The 21993-nt window shown below is 42.7% G+C and overlaps 1 protein-coding gene across 6 annotated transcripts in view; it reads right to left on the reverse strand.

The window, feature by feature from the left end:
• FGD3 (FYVE, RhoGEF and PH domain containing 3) overlaps positions 1 to 21109 on the reverse strand; it is a 94520-nt gene extending 73411 nt beyond the window's left edge. For 5 of the 6 annotated variants that reach the window (XR_001333208.3, XM_026797615.2, XM_074550205.1 and 2 more), the window contains exon 1: positions 20599 to 21109. Coding sequence is in view for 4 of the 6 variants with exons in the window: in XM_026797615.2 (XP_026653416.1) it covers positions 20599 to 21094 (496 nt within the window). In the remaining 2 variants the exon portion in view is untranslated. The remainder of the gene's footprint in view (positions 1 to 20598) is intronic. The other variant, XM_074550207.1, reaches the window with a different exon arrangement.
• Positions 21110 to 21993: the final 884 nt, after the last annotated feature.

Below are 21993 nucleotides of genomic sequence, written 5' to 3' on the forward strand. Positions count from 1 at the left end.
GACCACCAGCGGTCCTTCTTTCTCTTACTTAGTTTCCAATTCAGAAACACCAAAAATGGTGTTAAAACAAAACACTGCAGAAATTTTCACAGCAACAAAGAGCCTGTGATTATATCAGCAATTTTTACATGGACTATTGCTCTACTTCTGGTTTATGAAAAAAGCTTTAACACTCAAAGCTTTATTCTGCAGCTTTTGCAATTAGTTGTATATATGCATGCTTTCATGAAAAACAAAGAAAAAGTCTTTTTGTTCAATTTTGTCTTTCAATTCATCCTTTGCTGTAAAGTAAATGGTTACAATTGACTCAATTCTCTCAATTCTTTCAATTCTCTACCAGGCCTAAGAGGTACAAATGCCCTTGTTTAATTGCCAGCAAACAGCAGCAGCACACTTGCTTGACATGGCAAATCCATGCATCTCACTCCACACCAAAGGAAAAGTTTAAGCTTTATAGATACAAATTAAAAAAAAAAATTAAAAAGGAAGAAAAAAATTCTACTAGTTTCAGTATTGCATTGATCCAAAATCAGTGCCTGTACAAAGATCTGCAAAATTCAAATCAACTCAAGCCTGTAGTTTTTAGAGCCGTCATCTTGGATTTTGAAATGCGTTCAATCAGAATAAATCAGGCTTAATAATAATCTTAATATACAAAAGGTGTTTTTCAAAACCCCCCAAAAATCCCAAAGCACTTCATGAAGTAACATTCCCATTCATATGAAACAATATATCAATTACAGACATTCAAACACCTCCTAGCTGAGATTTTTATAAGCTTTTGATGAAGGCACCTAGACAAAGAACTACAAATCAAAAGACTCAGTTTTGAATTTTGCCAGCTGCCATTTTGGGCGCTGAGCATGGCAATTTGGAGAGCACTGCTCTGTGACCAGAGCCTGGTCTGAGATGCTCTGGACCCAGAACTAGCTCAGTACCTGCAGAAGGAACATTTACTTTAGTCCTCTGATTTTTCAAATAGCCATGAAACTGCACCCTGGCTTGAGGAACAAGGTCACAATGCATTTGTCTTGCACTGAGTTGCCTATTTTATGGCACGCAGGGCTTCTGGTTTGAATATTGTTCTTTTAAGCACAGCCTCTCACACAGGTTTAAATGTCTGGCACAAGACAGTCCAAAAAGCTCTTTGTTGTAGCTTGCTGCCAAGAGGTTTGGACTTAGGATGGTTATCATTTGTTCCCTCCATACTAGTGACATCCTTTAGACAAACATTTGGCAATGCACTCTTGGCTTAAAAAAACCCACATTTTCTCAAGGAAACATCCTTCCAAGTTAAATGAATATGAAAAATTAGGATGTCTGTATGAAAAAGGTGGAGAACTACTGTACTGGTTATGAAACTTGGACCTGTTGGACTATAGGAAGAAAAGCAGGGCACAAGTGAAGACAGAAAAGGCAGAACACCACTTCCAATAAATTCCCAAGTTTCCTACTGTGAGAAAATGTGTGCAAATGCAGTCAAACTAACCACCCTCAGTTAATGCCAGCAGCACTAAAACAGAGCTGCACTGAACCACCCTGTGACTGATGTCCCACTCCACTCTTCCCCGACCCGTAAAACACGATTTTCCACACAAGTAATTTCACGTTCATATTAAGGTAAATATTTTGTTGCCCTTGGAACATTAGAGTCTTCTACCTGCCTTTAAGAGCTCTTCAGATCCTCTTTAATCCAAAAGAAAATAAATTTTATGCATCTTTTGCCCCCTTGAGTAATACACCTTGAGAATATTCTGGATTTTTTTTTTTTTTTTTAAGTGAAACAAGTTGATTTTAAGACAATTTTCTGGACACTTGTAGTAAACCTTGCACAGCAGACAGAGTCCCAGGACTGTTGGGACTGGCCCTGCAACCACATCACAGCGCAGCTCCTCCAGAGTCCCACAGGCACCCAGGAATTGCATCTGAGGCAGCAATAATCTGCTATTACTTATTAAGTTGGGCTTCAACAGATGTTTAAACAGGACTGAGGTTTATCATCAATAAATCTGTCATGCTTACTTAGATTTGCCTCTAATTAGGGATGCATAAACCTCCCCTTGTTCAATTTCAAATCTCTTTTGAACACAGTTTAAAAGCTCCGTTTGTCTCACTTAGTGCTTTATGGTTTTGGTGTAATTCTTTTATGGGGTTTTGAGACAAAACTGAAGGGAACAAAAGAGTTGATCATGAATACTATAAGAAAAGTTGTGAAAGAAGAGTTAAAGTGAAAAAGAAAAGATTTGGGGAACAGATGGTAAGGGAGGAGGGAGGGCAGCAAAGAACACAACAAACGCATACCATGGCCTGTCAACTATGGCCTGTAAAACCCCAGCCTGGAGGATCTGTAACTGCTGCCAATATTGTGGTAAAACCTGCAAAGGCACCGGGGCTCCACCACACTAATGGATATTAAAACTACTCACATTCTGATGACTTTAACAGGGTAAGAAAACACCCTTCTGAGAGTCTTTACCCCCACCAGTAACCTCTCATTAAACAAGAGTATAGAATCATGGAAGGGCCTTCAAGGTTCATCTCATCCCACACCCTGCCACGGGCAGGGACACCTTCCACTAGCCCAGCTTGCTCCATGCACTGTCCAGCCTGGCCTTGAACACTCCCAGGGACGGGGAGCATCATTTGTACATACCCCTCAAATTTTACAGGTATCAAAAGAAAACATTTTGGAAATAAGATGTTCTGAAATTAATTCTAAATCAACATAGGAATGCAGAATTTTTCATGCAGGACCACTCATGGTTTCATCCTTAAGCATCAAGTGTCATCTGGTGGACTGACTCAGAACTGCACCAAAGAACCTCACACAAAAAATTTTGCTAGGGAGGAAAAAATAAATGAACTAAACAGGGCCAATATTTACCTATGGCCTCAGAAATGTAAAGAATAGAAGCCCAAACCTCTGCCAGGTGCAGGTATTATGAAATCGGCCATAAGATTTTTATAACACATCCAGGGATTTGGTGGACTTACCTCTCTGAAATTTGGGAGACGCAATTTTTTTATGACTTACTGTCTAAAAAGCTGTATGCCTCCAACAAAAACATTGAAAAATCTCAGTCAAATATTTATTTAGTTTTTTAATCTAATCTGAGATCCATAAGTAACTACCTGAATCCAGAATTGGAGCTTTAAAGGAAATCTGTCACCTTGGGTAAAATGTCAGGCTGTTTTCCCTCATCAAGGAAAAAAAAAATAATTCAAAGGAATTAAAAATCAGATGCCTTAATCAAGGCAAAGAGAGATGCTGCAAACCTTTAAATAAAAGCAAATTTTTAACTAGAAATCAAGCTTTGTATTTCTTTCTGTGCCTTTGAAACATATATCCTGTGCTTCTCTCTCAACCAATGTTAATTAGCTCTGATATAATGATTTTTAAAACCAGACATCCCCTTTTAATTCCACTAAAGAGAAGAGACTGAACCAAGAAGAAAAAGACAGATTACAAGAAACTCCTACTAATGAAGCTCCTGGAGACAAATCAAAAATTTTTTTTAAATGAAACCTAAATAAACAAACAAAAAGGAGCAATTGCCAGGATCACCACAAAATTATTTTCTATCAGTTTTAATGCTTCAGTTTTAAAAGTAATCCCCCCTCCAAATGAACATATTACTTTAAAGACATTGATTGTAAAATATATTTAGCAATCTTGATAAGCAAACAATGGGGTATATACCTCCAGGAAACACTCCAGTTTATAGGAAGAAGACAAGTGTTGATCAACTTAGGAGGCAGAAAAAAACAGCAACATCTTCCTGACCTTTCAAACAATTTCATTGCTTATTGTGGAAGGTCATGGCTACTGATGGCACTAAAGCAAGTTTTAATTGTTTGAAATCACAGCAAAAGCCAATTGTCAGAGAAGGCAGCCCAGCCCTCACAGCATGGCTTTATTTGTCAAGGCCCTAGAATGATTTGGGCTCAATGGCAATTTAAAGATTGTTTCATTTCAACAAGATGTTCCTGCCATGGGCAGGGACATATTCCACTCTCCCAGGCTGCTCCAAGCCCTGTCCAGCCTGGCCTTGGATGCAGGGGCAGCCACAGCTGCTCTGGGTACCCAGTGCCAGGGCTTCATCACTCCCACAGCCAAGAATTTCTTCCTAAAATCTACTCTAACTCTGCCTTCTGCAGTGGGAAGCCATTTACCATCACTGTCACTCCAGGCCCTTTTCCAAAGTCCCACTCTAAATCTCTTAGAGACTCTTTAGGCACTGCAAGGGACTCTCAGGTCTCCCAAGAGCCTTCTCCTCTCCAGGCTGAACGCCTCCAGCTCTCTCAGCACAGCTCCAGTCCTAGCTGGTACAATCATGGGACAGGACGCTTTTAATTCCTCTTGTTCATATCCCATGCTGTATTCATGTGCATAGGGGAATTTAAGCTGGGTCCTTGTGATGCCAATCTACTGGCTTGGAATTGCTTTGCACTGTCCTTCAGGTGCTCTCCTGCTCACCTGTGGTCCATCTCCAGGCTCTGGGTATCTTTTGCTGTCACTGCCATCAAACCAGAAGAAGTGCAATGGATTAAGGTTCTCCTACTTTAGTTTTTGGGTCTAGTGGCTGAGTTCTGTGTTAGACTGGGTTGTTCTGTGTTATGCAGTCAGACATTTGCAAACATCAATTTCATCATTATCCAAAGTCAATCTGATGAGCAAAGAACAACTCACAGACACAGAATTAATCTGCTCTCTGACACTTCTTTCCTATGTGGGATCAAAGAGAAGAGTGGCCAAGGCTCAATTTGAGCCTTGAGTCGTGGCCCCACCAAGCTGGCTGTCAAATTCCATTGTGCGGGTTTTCCAAGGATATGTCACCTTCCCCATTTTAGTGCTAGCCAGAGGGGTCCTTTGAAGCTATCTCCCACCTCACTTCATACTACTGTGTTTTGGTTTGTAGCCAAGCACAGCCTGGGAGCATATGACCTGCTCTCTCTCAAAAGGACAGGCATTCAGTGAGTGTGCAAGCACACAACAGCAGCTGACAGGCACGTGGTCTTTCAGGGCCTACCATGAGCTGATCTCAAAGCCCTTCACGCTCACACCCAGGGCAGATGGTGAATCTCAGCACCATCTTCCTTCCACAGATCCAGTTCCATAGGCTGATGTAGTCATAGCAAATACAAGCTATTCTTCTTTCTTTGATATTTTGAAGTAAACATCTTACCTGTGCAAAATCTACTGCTAAATACCAAAAACTAAGAATACATCCCAAACGGAACAATGTCCACTATAACTGCTTCCCGCACCTCAATCAGAAACAGAAATACTCCAAGAATTTTTTATACTCCTCACTTACAAGCCAAATCCAGTCTTTCCCCAAAACTGACACAAGAGAGAAGGCAATCACCAAGTCCAGCCTATCCAGAGCAAGTGAGACCAGACTTCTTATCAGGAATTTCTAACAGGAAGCATTCACTAAGAAAAGGTTTGTAGACACTGTTAGTCTCTGCATCCCAAGTCACAGTTGCCACTAATAAATGCCAATGCTACAGAGGGAGAGAATCCATCCAGCTGCAAGGGAGAGCGTGTATCTGCGCACTCTGGATCAAGCTGAAATCTTAAAGGTTATCCAAAATACCACTAGTTCTTCATGCCAAGAGGTGTCTTGCTAACAACACACTGGCCTAGATATCCAGCCCAATCTTTTGGGTAGCCTTAAAGCTGATCCATGTCACCCTGGTTTTTTAAGATTTTCTAAGCCTTCTGATGTTGACATTCTTGTAGTGAATTTTCTCACACACTTTCTGTGAATAACTCATTGTTTTTTCATTCCTTTATGGAGGAGGAGAGAGTTGATGGACTGTTGGTTTGACCTGTGTCATTGCAGAGGTGTCCCTGTCACCTTCCAATCCGCTGTCACTTTTGTAAAACTATAAATATCGGAGTCAGAGAATAAAACTGCCCTTTTTTTCCTTCACCTTGAGAGCGGTGGTGTGCTTGTGTTCTTTCGTGTCCTTCAGCGACAGATCCAAGTCTAACAGGGTTTTCCAGACAGCTCAAATAACCTAATCCTGTTTTTTACAGACTCCAAATAAAGTCCTCAGCTCACCAAGATGAATTACGGAAGAGACAAAAAGCTTCAGGAGGTCAGAGGAAACACAGCCAATCCTCTTCTTGACTTTCTCAACTGCTGTCAGAGGTCCAACTGAGCCCACAAAGACCAAAAAGCATTACCTCAAAGCTTTACCTCAGCTACTTCAATGCAGAAGTAGCTGATTCGGTCAAAGTGTAAGCACTGTATACTAGTACCTTAAAGTGAGTTTTTCAAGACTGCTGGCTGCCAGTACAGTAGTAACTCAAGTTTGTAACGGGGGAGGGGGGCAGAGGACCATTCCTGACAATATTAGCAATTAGGAGTTTCCTGTAACACCAGCAGAGCACTGACTGGTGAACACCTCTGAAATGCAGAAAATTATTTTCTTCTCTCAGACCCGATCAGCCATTATAAGACAACCTCTGTTACCACTGTGACTGCAGGGCCCTGTGAACTCTGCAGAGACAACAGTTTACTCACCAATGAATAAGACCATTACAAAGCTCTTTTCTTTGGCAGAACTCAAATTCTCCCACTTTTCAGCATCACATTTTTCCCTTGCCTTCACATAACTATCTTAGCCACTGATCACTAAATATCCTTTGTTTACCTCAAAAAAATGACAGATACCTTTCTGTGACTGCTGCAATTTTTTCCTAATCCCCCAAACTGAAAGAAATCTAGTGTTTCCAGATGGACCCATGTGCTTCACAAGCTGAAGCACAAAAATAACTTCTTCAATCAATTTCTACTGTAACAAACACACCCCCTCGAACAAAGAGGAAAATAAAGGGGGGGGGGACAAAATTTTGTTCCTACTTTTATTTTCCCATTGGAACAGAGTGGTGTAACAGGCAGTAAAGATTTTTTTTCCTGTCATTTCCTGCTCTTATGGACCAAACTCTCTCATGCCACATAAACAATAAAATTTCTATCAAGCCTGTAAATACAGAGTGGAAAAGATAATAGAAGAACTATTTAGAATAGCCTGGGCTTTTACCTAATGATATTGACATGTTGAAGACAATCCTCAATTGCTAAGCACCCCAGATCTTAAACTAAGATTATTTTATAATCTGTATCCTCAAACACTTTTAAAGATAATCTAAGGAGATTACCCAACATTTGAATGTGGAGAACACTCATAACATGACTTGTAGGGAACTCTACATTTGGTTTAGATCTCTGAGCATACTTGGGACCTAGATCTGGAGAAAATAAATATCTGTTTTCTTACAAAGCTGGATCTGCAAGGGAATATACTGAACCCCCATGAACTCAGAAGAATATTTTTTTCTCTAACAAGACACACACTTTTCCTCTGCTATACTGGGTCTGCTTAGTATTGCAAGCTGACTACAGTACTAAAACCTCAAGTGTCAGTACTCGTTTCTGAAGCATCATCCCAAAAAGAACACTTGTCCTGGGCTCAAGCCAAGACAGGGTTAATTTTTACAGTAGAGCCCAGAGGTTATGCTGTACTACTTCACATCATTTTCCAGGATGGGGGAAGGAGTACCTTCCAGGTGGCACAGCATGGTGTGGTCAGGTATTGTCAAGGGTCCTGCATGGTGATGAGCACATGAATTGTTGGCCTCTTTCCTGTTCATTCTGTATTACTATTGCTGCCTTTACTGTTAATTTTCTGACCTCATCGCTGTTTTCAGTAAATTGGTCTTCTCTCAACTCATGATCTTTATCTGCTGCGCCTCCAATTCTCCTATCCAGCTGCCACAAGGGAGAGAGAGCAAGTGGAGCATGGCTTGGGGAGTCTTGGTGGGAACACTTAGCTGGGAAGTACATTCCCAAACCATGACACATGAAACCGAGCATGTTGACAAAGAGCAGAAAACACGTAACCATAATCCTGGTTACATGATATAAAACTATGATGTGCCCACATTTACAAACACTGCAAGCCAACTTTTAATAGTGGGCTAGCCTACCTGAACTCAGAAGATAATGCTTCTTTTCTAGTGGAAAATCCATCCAGGGATCAAATAACATATAATGGAAACTAAACCTGAGCTTTACTATACTGAGCTATACTGCCAAGGATCTGCTGCTTGCCTTCACTGGGATGAAGCTATTCCAGCATGTATAAAACACATAATGTTATTTTTGAAGGTCTTCTTAAAAACCAAACACACTCAAAAAATCCCAAACAAACAAAATAACCAAATCAAACAAAACTAAGAAAAACCCCAAACAAAAAAAAAAAAATCAAACAAAACCAACCACATCCTCCTCCCACAAAAAAAACCCCCACAAATCACCCAATAAAAACAAGAAAAACACCCCCGAAACAGTACTTGTAACAAAGATTTCTTTATCTTCCCAGGTAGAAGACCCTTCGCCATGCTGGCTAGACTCCAGGTGAGTTAACAGGGACAGCCCCAAAAAGGAAGGAGCTGACTTCCTGCAAGTTGTTTTAGCAGAAGAGAGTTTAATGAGCGCTCCAAATTTGGAGACTAGCACAGGGAAACAAATGAAATCTAGACACAAATAGCTTTTTCTACATGGTCAGTATGACAGAAGCTGAGGGAAGAAGAAACTCGAGGTGTTTGCATTAGCTTTCTGGAATAGTTAGTGTGCTGGGAATGTATTCAGAAGCAGGTCTGCATGATGGAGTGTGGATCTGTCAGCTCAGATCTAACATTCAGGAGACAATTGCCAGCACTGAAAAAAAAATGGAAAGAATGAAGCCATACTCCTGATTTCCCTCAAAACACAATTAGTTAAAAAAAAAATCCCAACCCTACAAGACAAAATCCTAGTCAAAAAACACATTAGATTGAATATCAGTAATCAACAAAACCAGAAAATCAGAACAGATATAATGTGCAGGACTGACAGAGAGCAGCAACACTGACCTATCTAGGTTAACTCCAAGAGACCAGAGATGTCAATATCTTTAATGAGTATGCTACATATTTCAGCCAAACAACAGAACCAAACACTGTCACTACCTAGCCTCCACAAACATTTCTACGCCTTCTATAAACTGCTGTAGAAATCCACAGCCTAGCTACACTTCAAATCCTGCATAAATCAGCCTTTATCATGACTGTCATTAAATAAACCTAAACATAACAATGTAGAAAAAACACAGACTTCCAGTTTTTGAACAAACTAGTTCAAATCTTGCAACTGTGACATCCAGCTCTTAAAAAATGTATTTAATGTATTCCAAAAGGAAGAGGAAAAAAAATTTGGGCACTACAGTTTAATCAATATCAGCAAGTGGAAATGAAGACTCTACACCACATCATGAACAGACCAGCTGGGTGCAGGGCATGGGGACAAATTCAGAGTCAGCTAAAGACGCAGCAACACATTTTCATCACTGAAAACCAAACCCAGTACAAGTCAAAGCCAAAACAAGAACATATAACAATCTACATCCAGTTTCTGCATATTCATATTACAGAATTACATATGGTTTGCATTGGAAGGGACCTTAAAAACCACCACATTCCAATCCCCTGGCTATGGGCAAGGAAAATTTCCACTAGACAAGGTTGTTAACATAGAAAAGACAAACCTATTTGATAAATGCGGTCCTTATGAAGAAAAATCTTGTTAATTACATTTCCTCTATTCTGGACACTAATTACACATTTATTCAGTAGACACATTTACACAAGTCTATTACCCAGCAGTAACATGATCTAAAAATACATAAAATTAAGATGCATCATTTTAAGCAGAACTCTGATTATAAATCCATCCGTAAGTTGAACGTTACCACCATATTTCCAGTTCAGGCTCCCTTTTGGATAAGCATTTTTTCCAACAGATTCCCCTTCTCTGGGGATGCAATCTGGGCATGCAGTCTGGCTTATCAGCTCTCGTCCTGCACTGGTTACCCACTGACACTGGAAGACATCGAAGAAGCAATGCCCAGGCAAAGCTCTGCCTACTCTGTTCAGAGAAGGCTTTATCTTGCTCCAGGCTGTGTTAATCCCTGGAAGTCTGACTGCCCTCCAATAAATCTATCTGGCAGCAGAATCGTCAGGGGGAAAGCTGTAAAATTTTTTTGGGTTGTGTCTTTTAACACCAAAGTTGCTGAAAAGCCTACTCTGCTTCTAAGTGAAATAAATTACAGTAATCTTCACTACACCAGACTGAAAAATAAGGATTTGGATTTGAAGGTCTGCCACAAGCCTTCTCAGCAAGGGCACACCACTGCAATCCCCAGCATCAACTTAAAAAATCCTTAAACCACCATCTGATTTTCAATTCTTAAAAAAACAAACAAAACCAAAATGGAAGTTAGAGAATCATATTCTAGCTACTCCCCCTTCTATAAATGTGATCCCCTTGAAAATTCTTACTAACATTTTAAAAAGAAAAACCAATTTTATTTCATAAAAAAGTATTTTAAGGCCTTTACTGCAAATGATGATTCTGCAGTATTTTTAGAAACTAAGACATATGTTATTTAAACATGTTTAATGCATTTCAAAAGACAGATCAATATACTGATTTACCAATCAAATGGATATTAGATTAAGTCTCATCTTATTTTCCTCACTATCTGGTGAAATAAAAAAATCAGCTTTTAGTGCCAAGCACCGCCTCAGTAGGTGCCTGAAGGGATTCCCTGTGGGATGCATGGTACTAAGAAATGACAATGACAATGGATTTTGTTACGTATCATATCACCACATCCAGAATTCTTCAAGCTACACCAAGAGATTACATGCTCAAAACTCTCATTTAATATGCAAAATCACTTCTTCCATCACAAGATAATGGAACATAAATTCAGTGGGAGGTGGGAATTAAATGAAATAAAATTAAAAAATGAGGGAAACAGCAGCACAGAGTTATCATAACTCCACAAACACAATCTATCTAAACCTCAATAAGTTTTGGATATGAAACTAAAAGTTTTAGAGGGCAGAAAGTAATGCACAAAAATGTGCATTTTTGCAATTTGGTCTCCAGAAGGATCTGAAGATCAAGGCTAAATTCAGCTCCAACTGCAGTAACTTGGGGTTTATTAATTTTTATTAGTCCGCCAAGCAGACGCAACAGCAGAAACATTTTAGAACAGATGTCATCAGGAATATCCTCGAGCTTCCACAGAACTGTGTCACTCAGAACTAAATATGTCAGAGGGAAGAGACCAAGAATAGTTGAAAATGAGGGGAAAAAAAGTGCTAAGTTGATGCTAAGCCACATCAGTAGTACTCAAGGACTCTTCAGGCACTGTGAAGTGGGACAAACAGATGACCAGGACTCAACAGGAGTTTGATGTTCATCCTATAAAGCTAATGGAACAGATCTGGAACCAGGAGACAGGAAAATCTAATGTGTTTGGCAAATTTGGAATGTAGTCTTAGCAGCCAAGACCTTTGTGGCTGGCAGACCCAAGCAATGTAGGTGCAAAAGCAGATGTAGGGGAATCAAGCAGCCACATTTAAAAGCTGTGTTCTCACAGTTTAAGATTTTTAAGAGCATTTCACCAAGGCTCTCCCAGATTACAGGCACCATCTATGACTCCTGGGTCTCTGACCCTCCATGGGAGAGAGAGGAAGCCACCACTCTATAGAGGCTCTGCTGTCATCAAAAATCATTCAGCAAGATCCTGCTCAACTCTCCATGAAAATCCAACAAAGAGGGAGTAAAGGGAGCAATAAACTGTGCACACTGTGCAGTTTGAGGCAACCCACCTGCGGGTTCCTTACACCTTTGAATGAATCAGCTCAAACCCAAAACTCAACACTTTGTACAGAGGAGTGGGTTGGAACATTCACCCCACCCTCCTAATATATTGTCATGATGCAACATTTTAACACTTCAAACATGCAAGCAAAGCAACTTGGCACAACTCTGTATACAGCTTCTGAACGACTAGAAATTCTTTACCAGCCATAAGAAAATGTCAATTTCTGTGGAGGCCGTGAATTCTGTGAGTCAATGAACCCTCTAGCTTTAAGACACAACGGAATTTTTAAACAATTGAGAGTAGGGAGAAGAAAAGAAATAATAAAACCACCTCTTGCTGCCAGTTATTCTATAACCAATTTGCTACAAAGGTTTTCAGTCTGTGGCCAGAACCCCAAAGTAAAGGGACAAGTAACTCAGCAGCTCTCCTATACTCAACATTTGCTTCGGCAGTTTCTTTGTCCTAAGAGGATTAGCAGTTTTAAAAATAACTTTTGGGACTTGCATGGTCTGGAAAATACCAATAAAAAACCAGACTATCCTTTCAAGTGAATAAGAAAAGCATCTGTTCTGCATTCCAAGTGAAGCAACTTTTTTGACTGCACAGCCATCAAGATCAAGCAGCCATAACTCCAATCAAAGGCCCAGTTCCAACAACCCCACACATCATGGATGAGACAGGACTTTCTTAAATTACTACTTTTATTTTACTATTTTGAGGAAATCTTACTCTCCCCTAGCTGGGAACACTTGCACTTCCAACAGTAAATTAGAAATGGCAAAGCAAGGCATGTATTTGCATAAGATGAAAAAAATTTTAAGAAATGCATTTCTCACCCATGCCACAATTAGAAGGGGACTTCTCCCCACAGTGCTGATATTTGGCCCCAGAATTTCTACAGCCAAGAAACAGGCTGTAAGAATTTCAATAGCAAATAGTAAAACAGATCCAGGAGAGTACAGCAGGCAGCACCCTTTGTTCCTCCATGGGAAACTTCTCTCTGAATGGATGACTCCCACAGCCAGTGAGAGTGATTCACAGAGGTGGCACACCTGGCTCCAACAGGAAATTGGAATGGCTGAAGTTTCCTCCAGGCAAAATTCATCTACCCCCAGTGAAGGGCTTTGCAGATATTCAACAAACAAGGAAAAAAGGGGAAAAAATTAAATAGAAAACCCATATATGTTACTTTAATACAAACCTCTAAGAGTTTCAAGATGTACACTACTACAGCCTGGAGGCTAGGCCTTAATCACTGTCAGTTTTTGTAGGTTCTGCACAGCTCCAGTACAACCATGTCACCCAACAGTACAATTTTACCTATGAGGGCACAATCCCCTTTTCCATCCAATTTAAGAGGGAATACAATGCCCAGCTTGCACTGGATTATGTGTTCAGCTATCCCATGCAGGTGCACACAATCCTGCTCTCCTGGCAGCTCACCAGCAGCAGCATGGAGCTGCAGCGTGACCCAAGGGCCACACCACTACCAAATCTCTGCAGCTCCAAACACAGCTCAAAAGGTGTGGCCAAGGTGGGCTTGTATGAGGAAGCTCCATCCTCCACCAAGAACCTCCATGAGAAACCTTGAATATTTCTCCCCCAAAAGGTGTGAGAACTGAGTACACTCTCATCCCCTGTCTTTCCCAGAAACACTGCAGCCAGCACAGGGCACGATGCTAGATTGAAACAGCAAAATCCAGGGAAAAAAACCAAACCCACAGGAAGCTGAGATCTGGTGGTATTTTCATTCACTGGTCTGCTGAGAGATCACTTCTTCCTTTACTGCATTTATTCAGCTCTCTGCTGGTGTTACCCTTGAGAACTTCCCCCTCACTTCTGCAGTAAGGGAATTCACCTGCCCACAGGTTAATCTCCCAGAGCGTTTTGTACAGGTTTCCTTTTCCACAAAATTCAGATTACTTACTAATTTCGACTTTAAAACCCTCTTTCTTCAAAATCTCTTCCTACACCCCTATGAGGTTTTTTTGCATGGTACTTACTTTTTCCTTCCTTTTTTATCTCAGTCTTCTATTCTACTTCTTCATTCCATTCAGTTTTTACACAAACAGTTTTATTCAGCTTTTTAAAATTCAAATCACAAGCCCCCATCAGACACATAGGGCCAGTGGCAGAAAACACGGTATTTCTGTAGATCTCGTTCTGGAAGTGATAACCAAATTACACTTAGCAGGTGATTCATATCAAACACGGTAAACCCAGGTCTGGAGGCTTCTTTGGTCTTCCTTTCACAGTTCCTTGCCCAGTGTTTGGTACATTAACTTTCACCCTGTCCCAACCTCACGGTTCAAAATGATTACTGAAGTAGCAAGAATCTCATGAATGTAAATATTTGCTCAAGGTTAAATTACCAAGAGAGAATTTCTGCTCAGAGCCTGCAAGTCCAAAAAGAAAGAATATAAAGAGGCCAAGAGTTTATGAAAACTAGAGCCCAGTGATAAATTCCTTCATTATAGTCAGACACCTGCCTGTTTTTCAGAAGTATAAAATAAAGAGGAGAAACCTCCGACATCCAAGTGATATTTAGATGTCACCCTGTCTTTCAAAAAATACTGGGACTACTGGGTTCCTCAGACTTTTAGAAATTAGATTCTTTAATATGAAGACTGCTATCCTCCAAAAATCTCCATGCAGATTGCCGTGATGCCATGTAGAGGTGTGTATGCTGTTTGTACACACTGTACCCAAATGCTCCATCCCAAGGATAGATGCTGGGCTTCCAATAACAGGCTGACATCTAACCAGTGTCAGCTTTGGACTCTCTATTAGTGTTTTAGCCATTCTCACTCATTAACCAGCTCAATGAGTACCAGAATCTACCTGTAAAGGTACTACACTTTTAGCAGTGATTCCGTATACTTCAGTGGAGATTACTCAAAATGCTTCAAGAGAGAAAAATGGTAAATTGCATGTGCAATTGATTCATTCAATAGTCCAGCATAAAAATGCTCTCTCCTTGAACATTCATTAAACAAAAGAATTTCTGCGAAGCAGCAACAAATAACAAATAAAGAAGAAATAAAGAACTAGAGCAATCTTACAAAAGAGGACATTTCAGAATTTTCAAATGCAATTACAGTAAAGTACTTGCTCATGGCCATGCTGAAATGTGCGAGGACCTAAAAAGTTTCAAAGCTCCTCACCTGTCACAGCAAAGGTCAGTGGTCTGCTCTGTCCCTGCTAGTACCTTGAAGGTTCTGTCATCCCAAAAGATGCATTTTTACTATGACTAGGAAAAAAAAAATCAACAGATTTGAAGACCATTAATTCTACCTTACTTTATTCACTGCCCAACGACTGCTTCTGACCCAGCCTCAAGAGTGCTCTCTGAACAGCTATCAATACTTCCAGCACATTTAAATGTACTCTAGAGGCCTATGAAATTTTAAATTTAGAAACAGTTTGCTAGTTTTGCTAGTTTGCTAGCTGCCTCTAGTAACTCTGAGCTCTCTAGAAATTCACAAGCATTTAAGACACCAAAGCTGGTAACACTTGACATATTTCTTTGAGACACAAAACATCCTTCTCAGGTTATTGGTGCCCAACACGAGCACAGAGAGGGACCAACAATGCCTCTTGGGGATGCCTTGTAACAGTGAACCCAGATTTACTAGGCCCACCATTAACATACATTACATCATTCAAGCACTACCAAGCTCCCCAACAAAGGAGAAAAATCCCATTTTAGCACCCCTGCAACTTTTTTATGCTGATGGTTATCTGTGGAAGAGCTGTTGGTTTTTAGAGTTCATGACCACAAAATTAATTATACTAAGAGGGAGAAAAGAAAGACTGAGGGACAAAAGTATTGTGCCCATATCTGAAAGGTTATTAAAATGGCCTGGCTTCACAATAGGAATTTCATCCCTCTGTTAATGGAGGTTGCTACAGATGAGGAGTTGATGAACTCACTTTGCTGAGCCCCTTAAGGATCTTGCAGGGAGTCTTGTATGCCATGATTGAGATTATGCTGTGTCAACAGCCTCCACTTCTCAGCCTTCCACCTCAATTCTTCACCGAGCCCTTTCACAGCAGTTGAATCACTCGCTTTCTGTCCCACACAAGGGTCTTAATCCCAGACAAATAGCAAGAAAAGTGCAACCCAGAAAACAAGGAAGCAGGTAATACCAATAAACTCTTTCACAGAACAACAAAAAAAGCAATGGAAGTCAGTAAAACCAGAAGAAAAGGCAGGGAGAATAGCATTTTGTGAGGTAGTGGTCAGGAACCACAGAGGCAATGTGCTTTAAATAATGCCACTTAAACTCAACAAGTTAACCCTGAGAAGCCAGACCACAACTGCAGACCTGGGTATTTCTCACAGAGGACGTGGTGACCACTGACAGAAAAGGTAACAGCCACACCACCAAGGGAGTGGAGATGAGCATGAGGCTGTCACTCCGACGAGCATCACCAGCAGGGACAGCCCGTACCAGCACATCTTCCTGCACAGGCTGGCACAGCACTCACTGGATACCCAGGTAAAGCAAACACGCAGTATTGTAATATCAGCAACTCCTAACTGCAGGCAGCACAGACAGAATGAACAGCCACAAACTGTGAAATAAAACCCAAAGGCCCATTAAATTTTAAGATGCTGCAAAGTGTAAAATGTAAATCAAGTTATAATAACCATTGTTTTTAGGACCTGGCTGTGAATGGGAGGGGGGAGAGTAGAGGGAGGGAAAAAAGTTCTCCTGGAAGCACTTTCCAGTATACCTCACTATTGTTCCACCAACAAAGGCATCTCAAATTTCACCACTCATAACCTCCAAACCAGCCAGAGTTCCGTGCTGTGACTTGACTGCCTCCCAAATGCTCCAGAGAATGCAACAATGAGCTGCAGACATCTATTTTCAATTTCACATGGATTTTCACCATGGAGGTCTGGGGTCCTGCGCTCAGGGGTGCCAGGCATGCAGCATGGCTCAAGAGCTGTCACATCATGGAAAGGACTTCAACGATACTCCCTCCTACTTTCCTCCTCCTCTCTCTCACTCATACCCATCTTAGCTCAGGTTATGTCATACGCTCAGGTTATGTCATATGCTCTGTTCCCACATCTGAAATATATGAAGTCACATTATTTTTTTTACCTAAAAGGAACTTTCAGCTAGTTCAGAGAATTTGAAACAAGAGACATATTTTCAAAAGAGTATCAATATTCACCATTGTGTAAGAATCACAAGTCATTGTCTCTCAAGTGAAACATCAAATTCCACAAATCTGATGCTGCCAATACAAATGGATACTACAGTAGTTATTACTGATTTTATTCACCACTGTTCACTCAACTCAAATGCAATCAATGGCTCAAATGTCTAACACAATATCTGTATCCAGGGAGCTAGAAATATTAATTACTTAGGTTTTACCACTCACCTCTTTTAGTTTCAAATTGAGTTTTCAGTAAATGAAAAATTTAAATTTAAAAATTAAAATGTACATTTCAACAAAACAGCTTGAAGAAGAAAATTAATCTTACTCAAAATCTTGCTCAAAAGCATTTCAGAAGTTCACAGCTTCTGTGTGCTATGTGGTAGAAAGCAGTACACAGTCAGAGGAACTAACTAAAGCACTAATCACATCATTGCTGCATGTATACTCCCTGCCCTTTCAATTCTCACATAGACCCCTTGGTCACACTCACTGACCAAAGCAGGACTATTATTGATCTCCAATAATCTTATCAAGATCCCTAAAAAAAACCAACCAGACAGTCTGCAAAAAAACCCATGCACCCATAATTATTAAGCTCGGTCAGCAGGAACTGACATGCTTCAGTTAGGAAAATTCAGTGTTTTTTAAGCTTATAGACACATGGGAAGACATAGCTGTTCCCAAAACTTCCTGCAGAAATTAGTTGTACATTTTTCATTGAAAAGCAGTAGGAAACAGTTGGACTTTGGGTCATATTTCAGAGAGCAGCCCTGCCCACACCACTGCACCTCACACAGCTTTTTTGAGAACAAAGCTTCCTCAAAACCAAACACATTGAACCTGATCAGGGAACTCAGAGTATAACTCAGAGTATAACTCAGAGTAAAACCATTGGAAAACCATGTGACAAAAACTGCCTTGAAAACAATGCAGTGCAAACAATGAACAACTAAAAAATCGTCACCTGGGATTTTGACTTTTCAAGTCTGTCACTCCTGGTGTCACAAGGTTTCAACATCCCACTTCCACTACCACTGACCTAAGGCAGTCTTCCTCATTCTGGATCATGCTACAGAAGCTCATCCCACACAAAAAGCCATGGGGACCATCATCACTATGATTCTACTGCTTTTATTGTTTTGAATGTAATATTCTCTCTTGCACCTCTGAGACACTCCAGGACCAAATACACCCTGCAGTCCCAACCTTGTCCTACATTATCACCTCAGCCATTGTTGGGAGCGGGGGAGACACCCACAAGAATTGTGTCGGTCAGTATTTCCATAGCATTCGCACGCTACACTGGATTTCCTTAAGGAAAGGGCAAGCTTTTTTTTCCATCTTTCTTCCTGCTTCTGTAGAAGATACCTGCCAGGCCTCAGATCTGCACACTCGGCAAGAGGCAAAGGTCCTCTGGAAAGAGAAAGTCCTGACTCCACTTTCAGCAAGAGTTTTAGACATACATTTAAATGCAGGAAATTGTGGCAAATATGACCGAACAACAGCAATTCCAGCTCCATTCAAGAAGGATTCCAGCCAGGACTATGCAAGAAGGGCACATCAGATCAGAGCCACAAGAGCAAGCAAGCTCTATTTCCCTTATATTACCACACTCTGAGTCCCCTGACTCTGGAAACAAGAGTAAGGCTCACTGGTTGATGCACTTTAGCGAGATGCACCACACTCAAGGAAATCACAAACACACACATACAGAGGGACACACATTGCACCAATCTACAAGCAACTGACATTGCAATTACATACTGCTCATACTGCAATTCACAAGCAATTGACATGAGAGCCCTGACTCTTTCACTAACAGAGCAGGAGGCTGCTAACATGGGCATTTCACTAACGCAGGCTCCAACCCATGTGGGAGGACCAGCCTCTAAAAATTAATGTACTGAAGATTGGTACACAAAGTTCAGGAGGTGCCAGAAGTCAGATTGCCTGAATATCTCTGGATCCAGGGCAGGTGGGGAACTTCAGCAGCTCTGAAACTCGCCATCATCTTTCCTAGGTTGACCCAGCTTTTGTAGGTAAAAGCAGGACAGAAAACCTCCACTTTTTAAAAATAAGAACTTATTTCTTTAAAAGGAGTTCCTTCAAACTCAATGTCATTTTTGTAATTTTTCTTTAGCATTATTAAGGTAAGAACACTTACAACATAACGAACTGGGTCACAAATGAGCTAAATCAGGAACAACCCAGCTTGATTATTCCAAGGGATATTATAAACACAGCTCTGCTAGATGGAGTACGAACTCTAAAACATCCTCCTAGAATTGTGAAAAACAGCTTTCTATGAAAGACAAACTTCTTCTAAAGAATGCAAGAATCCTTTTATCAATGTATTGGTCGCCATACATAACCCCTTTCCATTCTGCATGCTTCTCAACAAAACCAATTCTGGTCATTAACAATTGCCAATAGTCTCTCCAATTCCTTGGTGCCGCTGTGTATCAGGCACTGCAAGATTCTTTTATGTTGCAGAGCTGTTTTCCTTTGTGTTAAAATTTCCTAAAGCTTGCAATGGAAAGTAGAGTATATCCCTTTAACACAGTTACACCACTCTTAATATTTGGAATGGAAAATGTGACATAGGTACTGAAGTTTAAAAAACAGTACGATGAATGTGGCCAGTTTTCTAAACATAAATCTCTTCAGGGTTTTTTGGGCTTTCCCCCCCTTCCTTCCTTGTTTCTGTTTCTGCGGGGGGGGGGGGGGGGGGGTTTGTTTGTTTTTGTTTTTTTCCACGAGAATCCTGGTTTTACAGAGGCAGCCAGCTAAACAGAACAGATCATTATGGTTCAGAGATTTCCAATTTGCTACTGGAAATGGTTTATGTTTAGAGTAGTAACAGTTCCAAAAGGTATTGAGAAAGGAGAGAAGGAAAAAAACCTCAGCATTTCATAAGTGCCTAAATATGGATTGGCAGGAAATAAATTTAATCTCTACAGTTAATAGCAGTCTTAATGAAATTAATGTTTAACAGAACTGATTTTGTGTGGTTTTACGAGAACTAAAAATATATTTACACAACTCAGTGCTGCATTTACTCAAACATGGATTCCTTGGCCATTGTGAGGCGCACAGGGACTCCGGGTCCGGGGTGCGTGTGCGGGGGCAGCTCGGGGTGAGCCCGCAGCTGGCGCCTGGGAGGCCGCGGCAGCGCGGGCAGCGCCGCTGCGGGTCCAGCCTGGGGAGGGCGGGCCGGCCCCCCGGGCGATGGGTTTGCATCAGAACCGCGCCAGCCGCTCGCGGGGGCAGGGAACGAAAAGAAAAAATCAATTAAAGAAAGAAAGTTAGTTGAAGGCGCCTCCGAGTCCGTGCGAGCTGCTCCGCTGGGCCCCCGCCTCCCCGCGGCGGAGCGGCCCGACCCCAGGCTCCCCGCCGAGGGCGCGGGCGGAGCGGGGCCCTGGCGCCAGCAGAGCCGGCGGGACCGCGCCCGCCCGCCGGCCGGCGAGGGGAGGGCAGGGGAAGGAGGCGGCGGCGGCGGGCCCGCACACCTGGAGCGGGGCCGGCCCGGGAACCAGCCTCCCGCCCGCTCTGCAGAGACCCCGCGGCCCGCCGGGACCACGGCGCCGCCTCGCTCCCGGCCCAGGTCCCCACGGCCGCCGCAGCCTCCACCGAGAACTCCCTCGGAATCGCGGCCGGGGTGCGGGGAGCTGGGCGCAGCCTTACCCTCCGGCTCCATCTGCTCCCGCCGCCGCGCTCCGGCGCTCCCCGAGCCGCTGCGCGCTGAGCTGGGCCGGGCGGTTACAAAGGCGGCCGCCGGGCGAGGGGGGTGGGTTTCCTCTCCCTCCCACTGCAGCTGCATCGCGCCATGAGGCGCCGCCAGCGGGACGCGGCGCCCCTGAAGGCGGCGGAGGCGGGATGCGCCCCCGCCCCGGCCCCGGCCCAGCTCGGCCCAAGCGGCAACGGGACACGCCGGAGGGGCCGCCCCGGCTGCCAGGGGACCAGGGGCTGCGCCCGGCCCGGGGGCAGCGGCGGGGAAAGGGCGCACCCGCCGGGGCTGGCCCCTCCCTAGGGCCGGGAGCGGGAGCCAAGGGGAGGGGGGGAAAACACCCTTTCCTGCCCCCTTCCCGCCCGACACTGGGGAAGCAACGCCTGCCGCTTGCGTGGCCCCTTGCGAGGAGCTCCCGCTGAGCCAGACCCGTCCTGGGCTAACCGTGCGCATCCCACTCGCCCCTGAGCGAACCAGTGGGCTCCGGGATGCAGCTGCAGGGAGCACGAGGCGCTCAAGCTCCTCATCATTCGCATGCCACAGGGATGTTTATGGGCCCCTTAGTGGACGAACCCAGGGCGAAGCTCAAAATCACGTTACAAGGATTAGAAAAGGAAACATAATGGCCACAGGCTCTATCCCGGCTGTTGCCCTTGGAGGCAAAAGCTTCTCAGTGCAGCTGCTGGGGGCGGCTGTGGGACACAAGCCGAGAGGAGAGACTCCGGGCTGCGCATGGCTTCTCTGGCTGACCTGTTATTCCATGGATGCATCAGAGAGCAGTTCAGATACGAATTTTGTCTGAGGGAACCAAACCCTGCCAGCCTCTTCCCAGCTCCCAGAACCGCTCCAAAAAACAAGAGCTTCTTAAATAGCTAGACCCGAAAGCCCACCTGACATACTACTCTGTGCCTGGACAGGGAGTAGGATGCTGTAAGTTGGAGGGATTGCAGCAGAGTTGGAGGGCGATGCTCTCTTTTGTAGCCCTGGTGAAGTGCTCCTTCCACAGAGGTAAAACCCTGCCTCTTCAGGTGAGGCACATATTTAAAGGAGAGCTTTCTGAGATTTCCCAGCTTCTCATCACAAGGAGTAAATAGTACAAAGAAAAACAAAAGTACCTATCAAGCAATCTGTCTCTGAAAACAAAACATATGTGAAATGGTTTTCACAAAGGCATTTACTTTCAGGAAAAAAATAGCAAAACAATAAAATGAAAAGTTATCTGTGTTGGGCTTCAGTCTATTTTTTATTACCCAGTAGTTCGTCATTGCTCTTTACCTTCCCCCTGAAATAGCCAATGTTGATGCAGGCATTAGTGTGGAAATATACTGTCAAGGACTTCAATAGTGTGCTGG

Source organism: Zonotrichia albicollis, chromosome 12 (assembly GCF_047830755.1).
Source record: "Zonotrichia albicollis isolate bZonAlb1 chromosome 12, bZonAlb1.hap1, whole genome shotgun sequence".
NCBI lineage: Eukaryota > Metazoa > Chordata > Aves > Passeriformes > Passerellidae > Zonotrichia > Zonotrichia albicollis.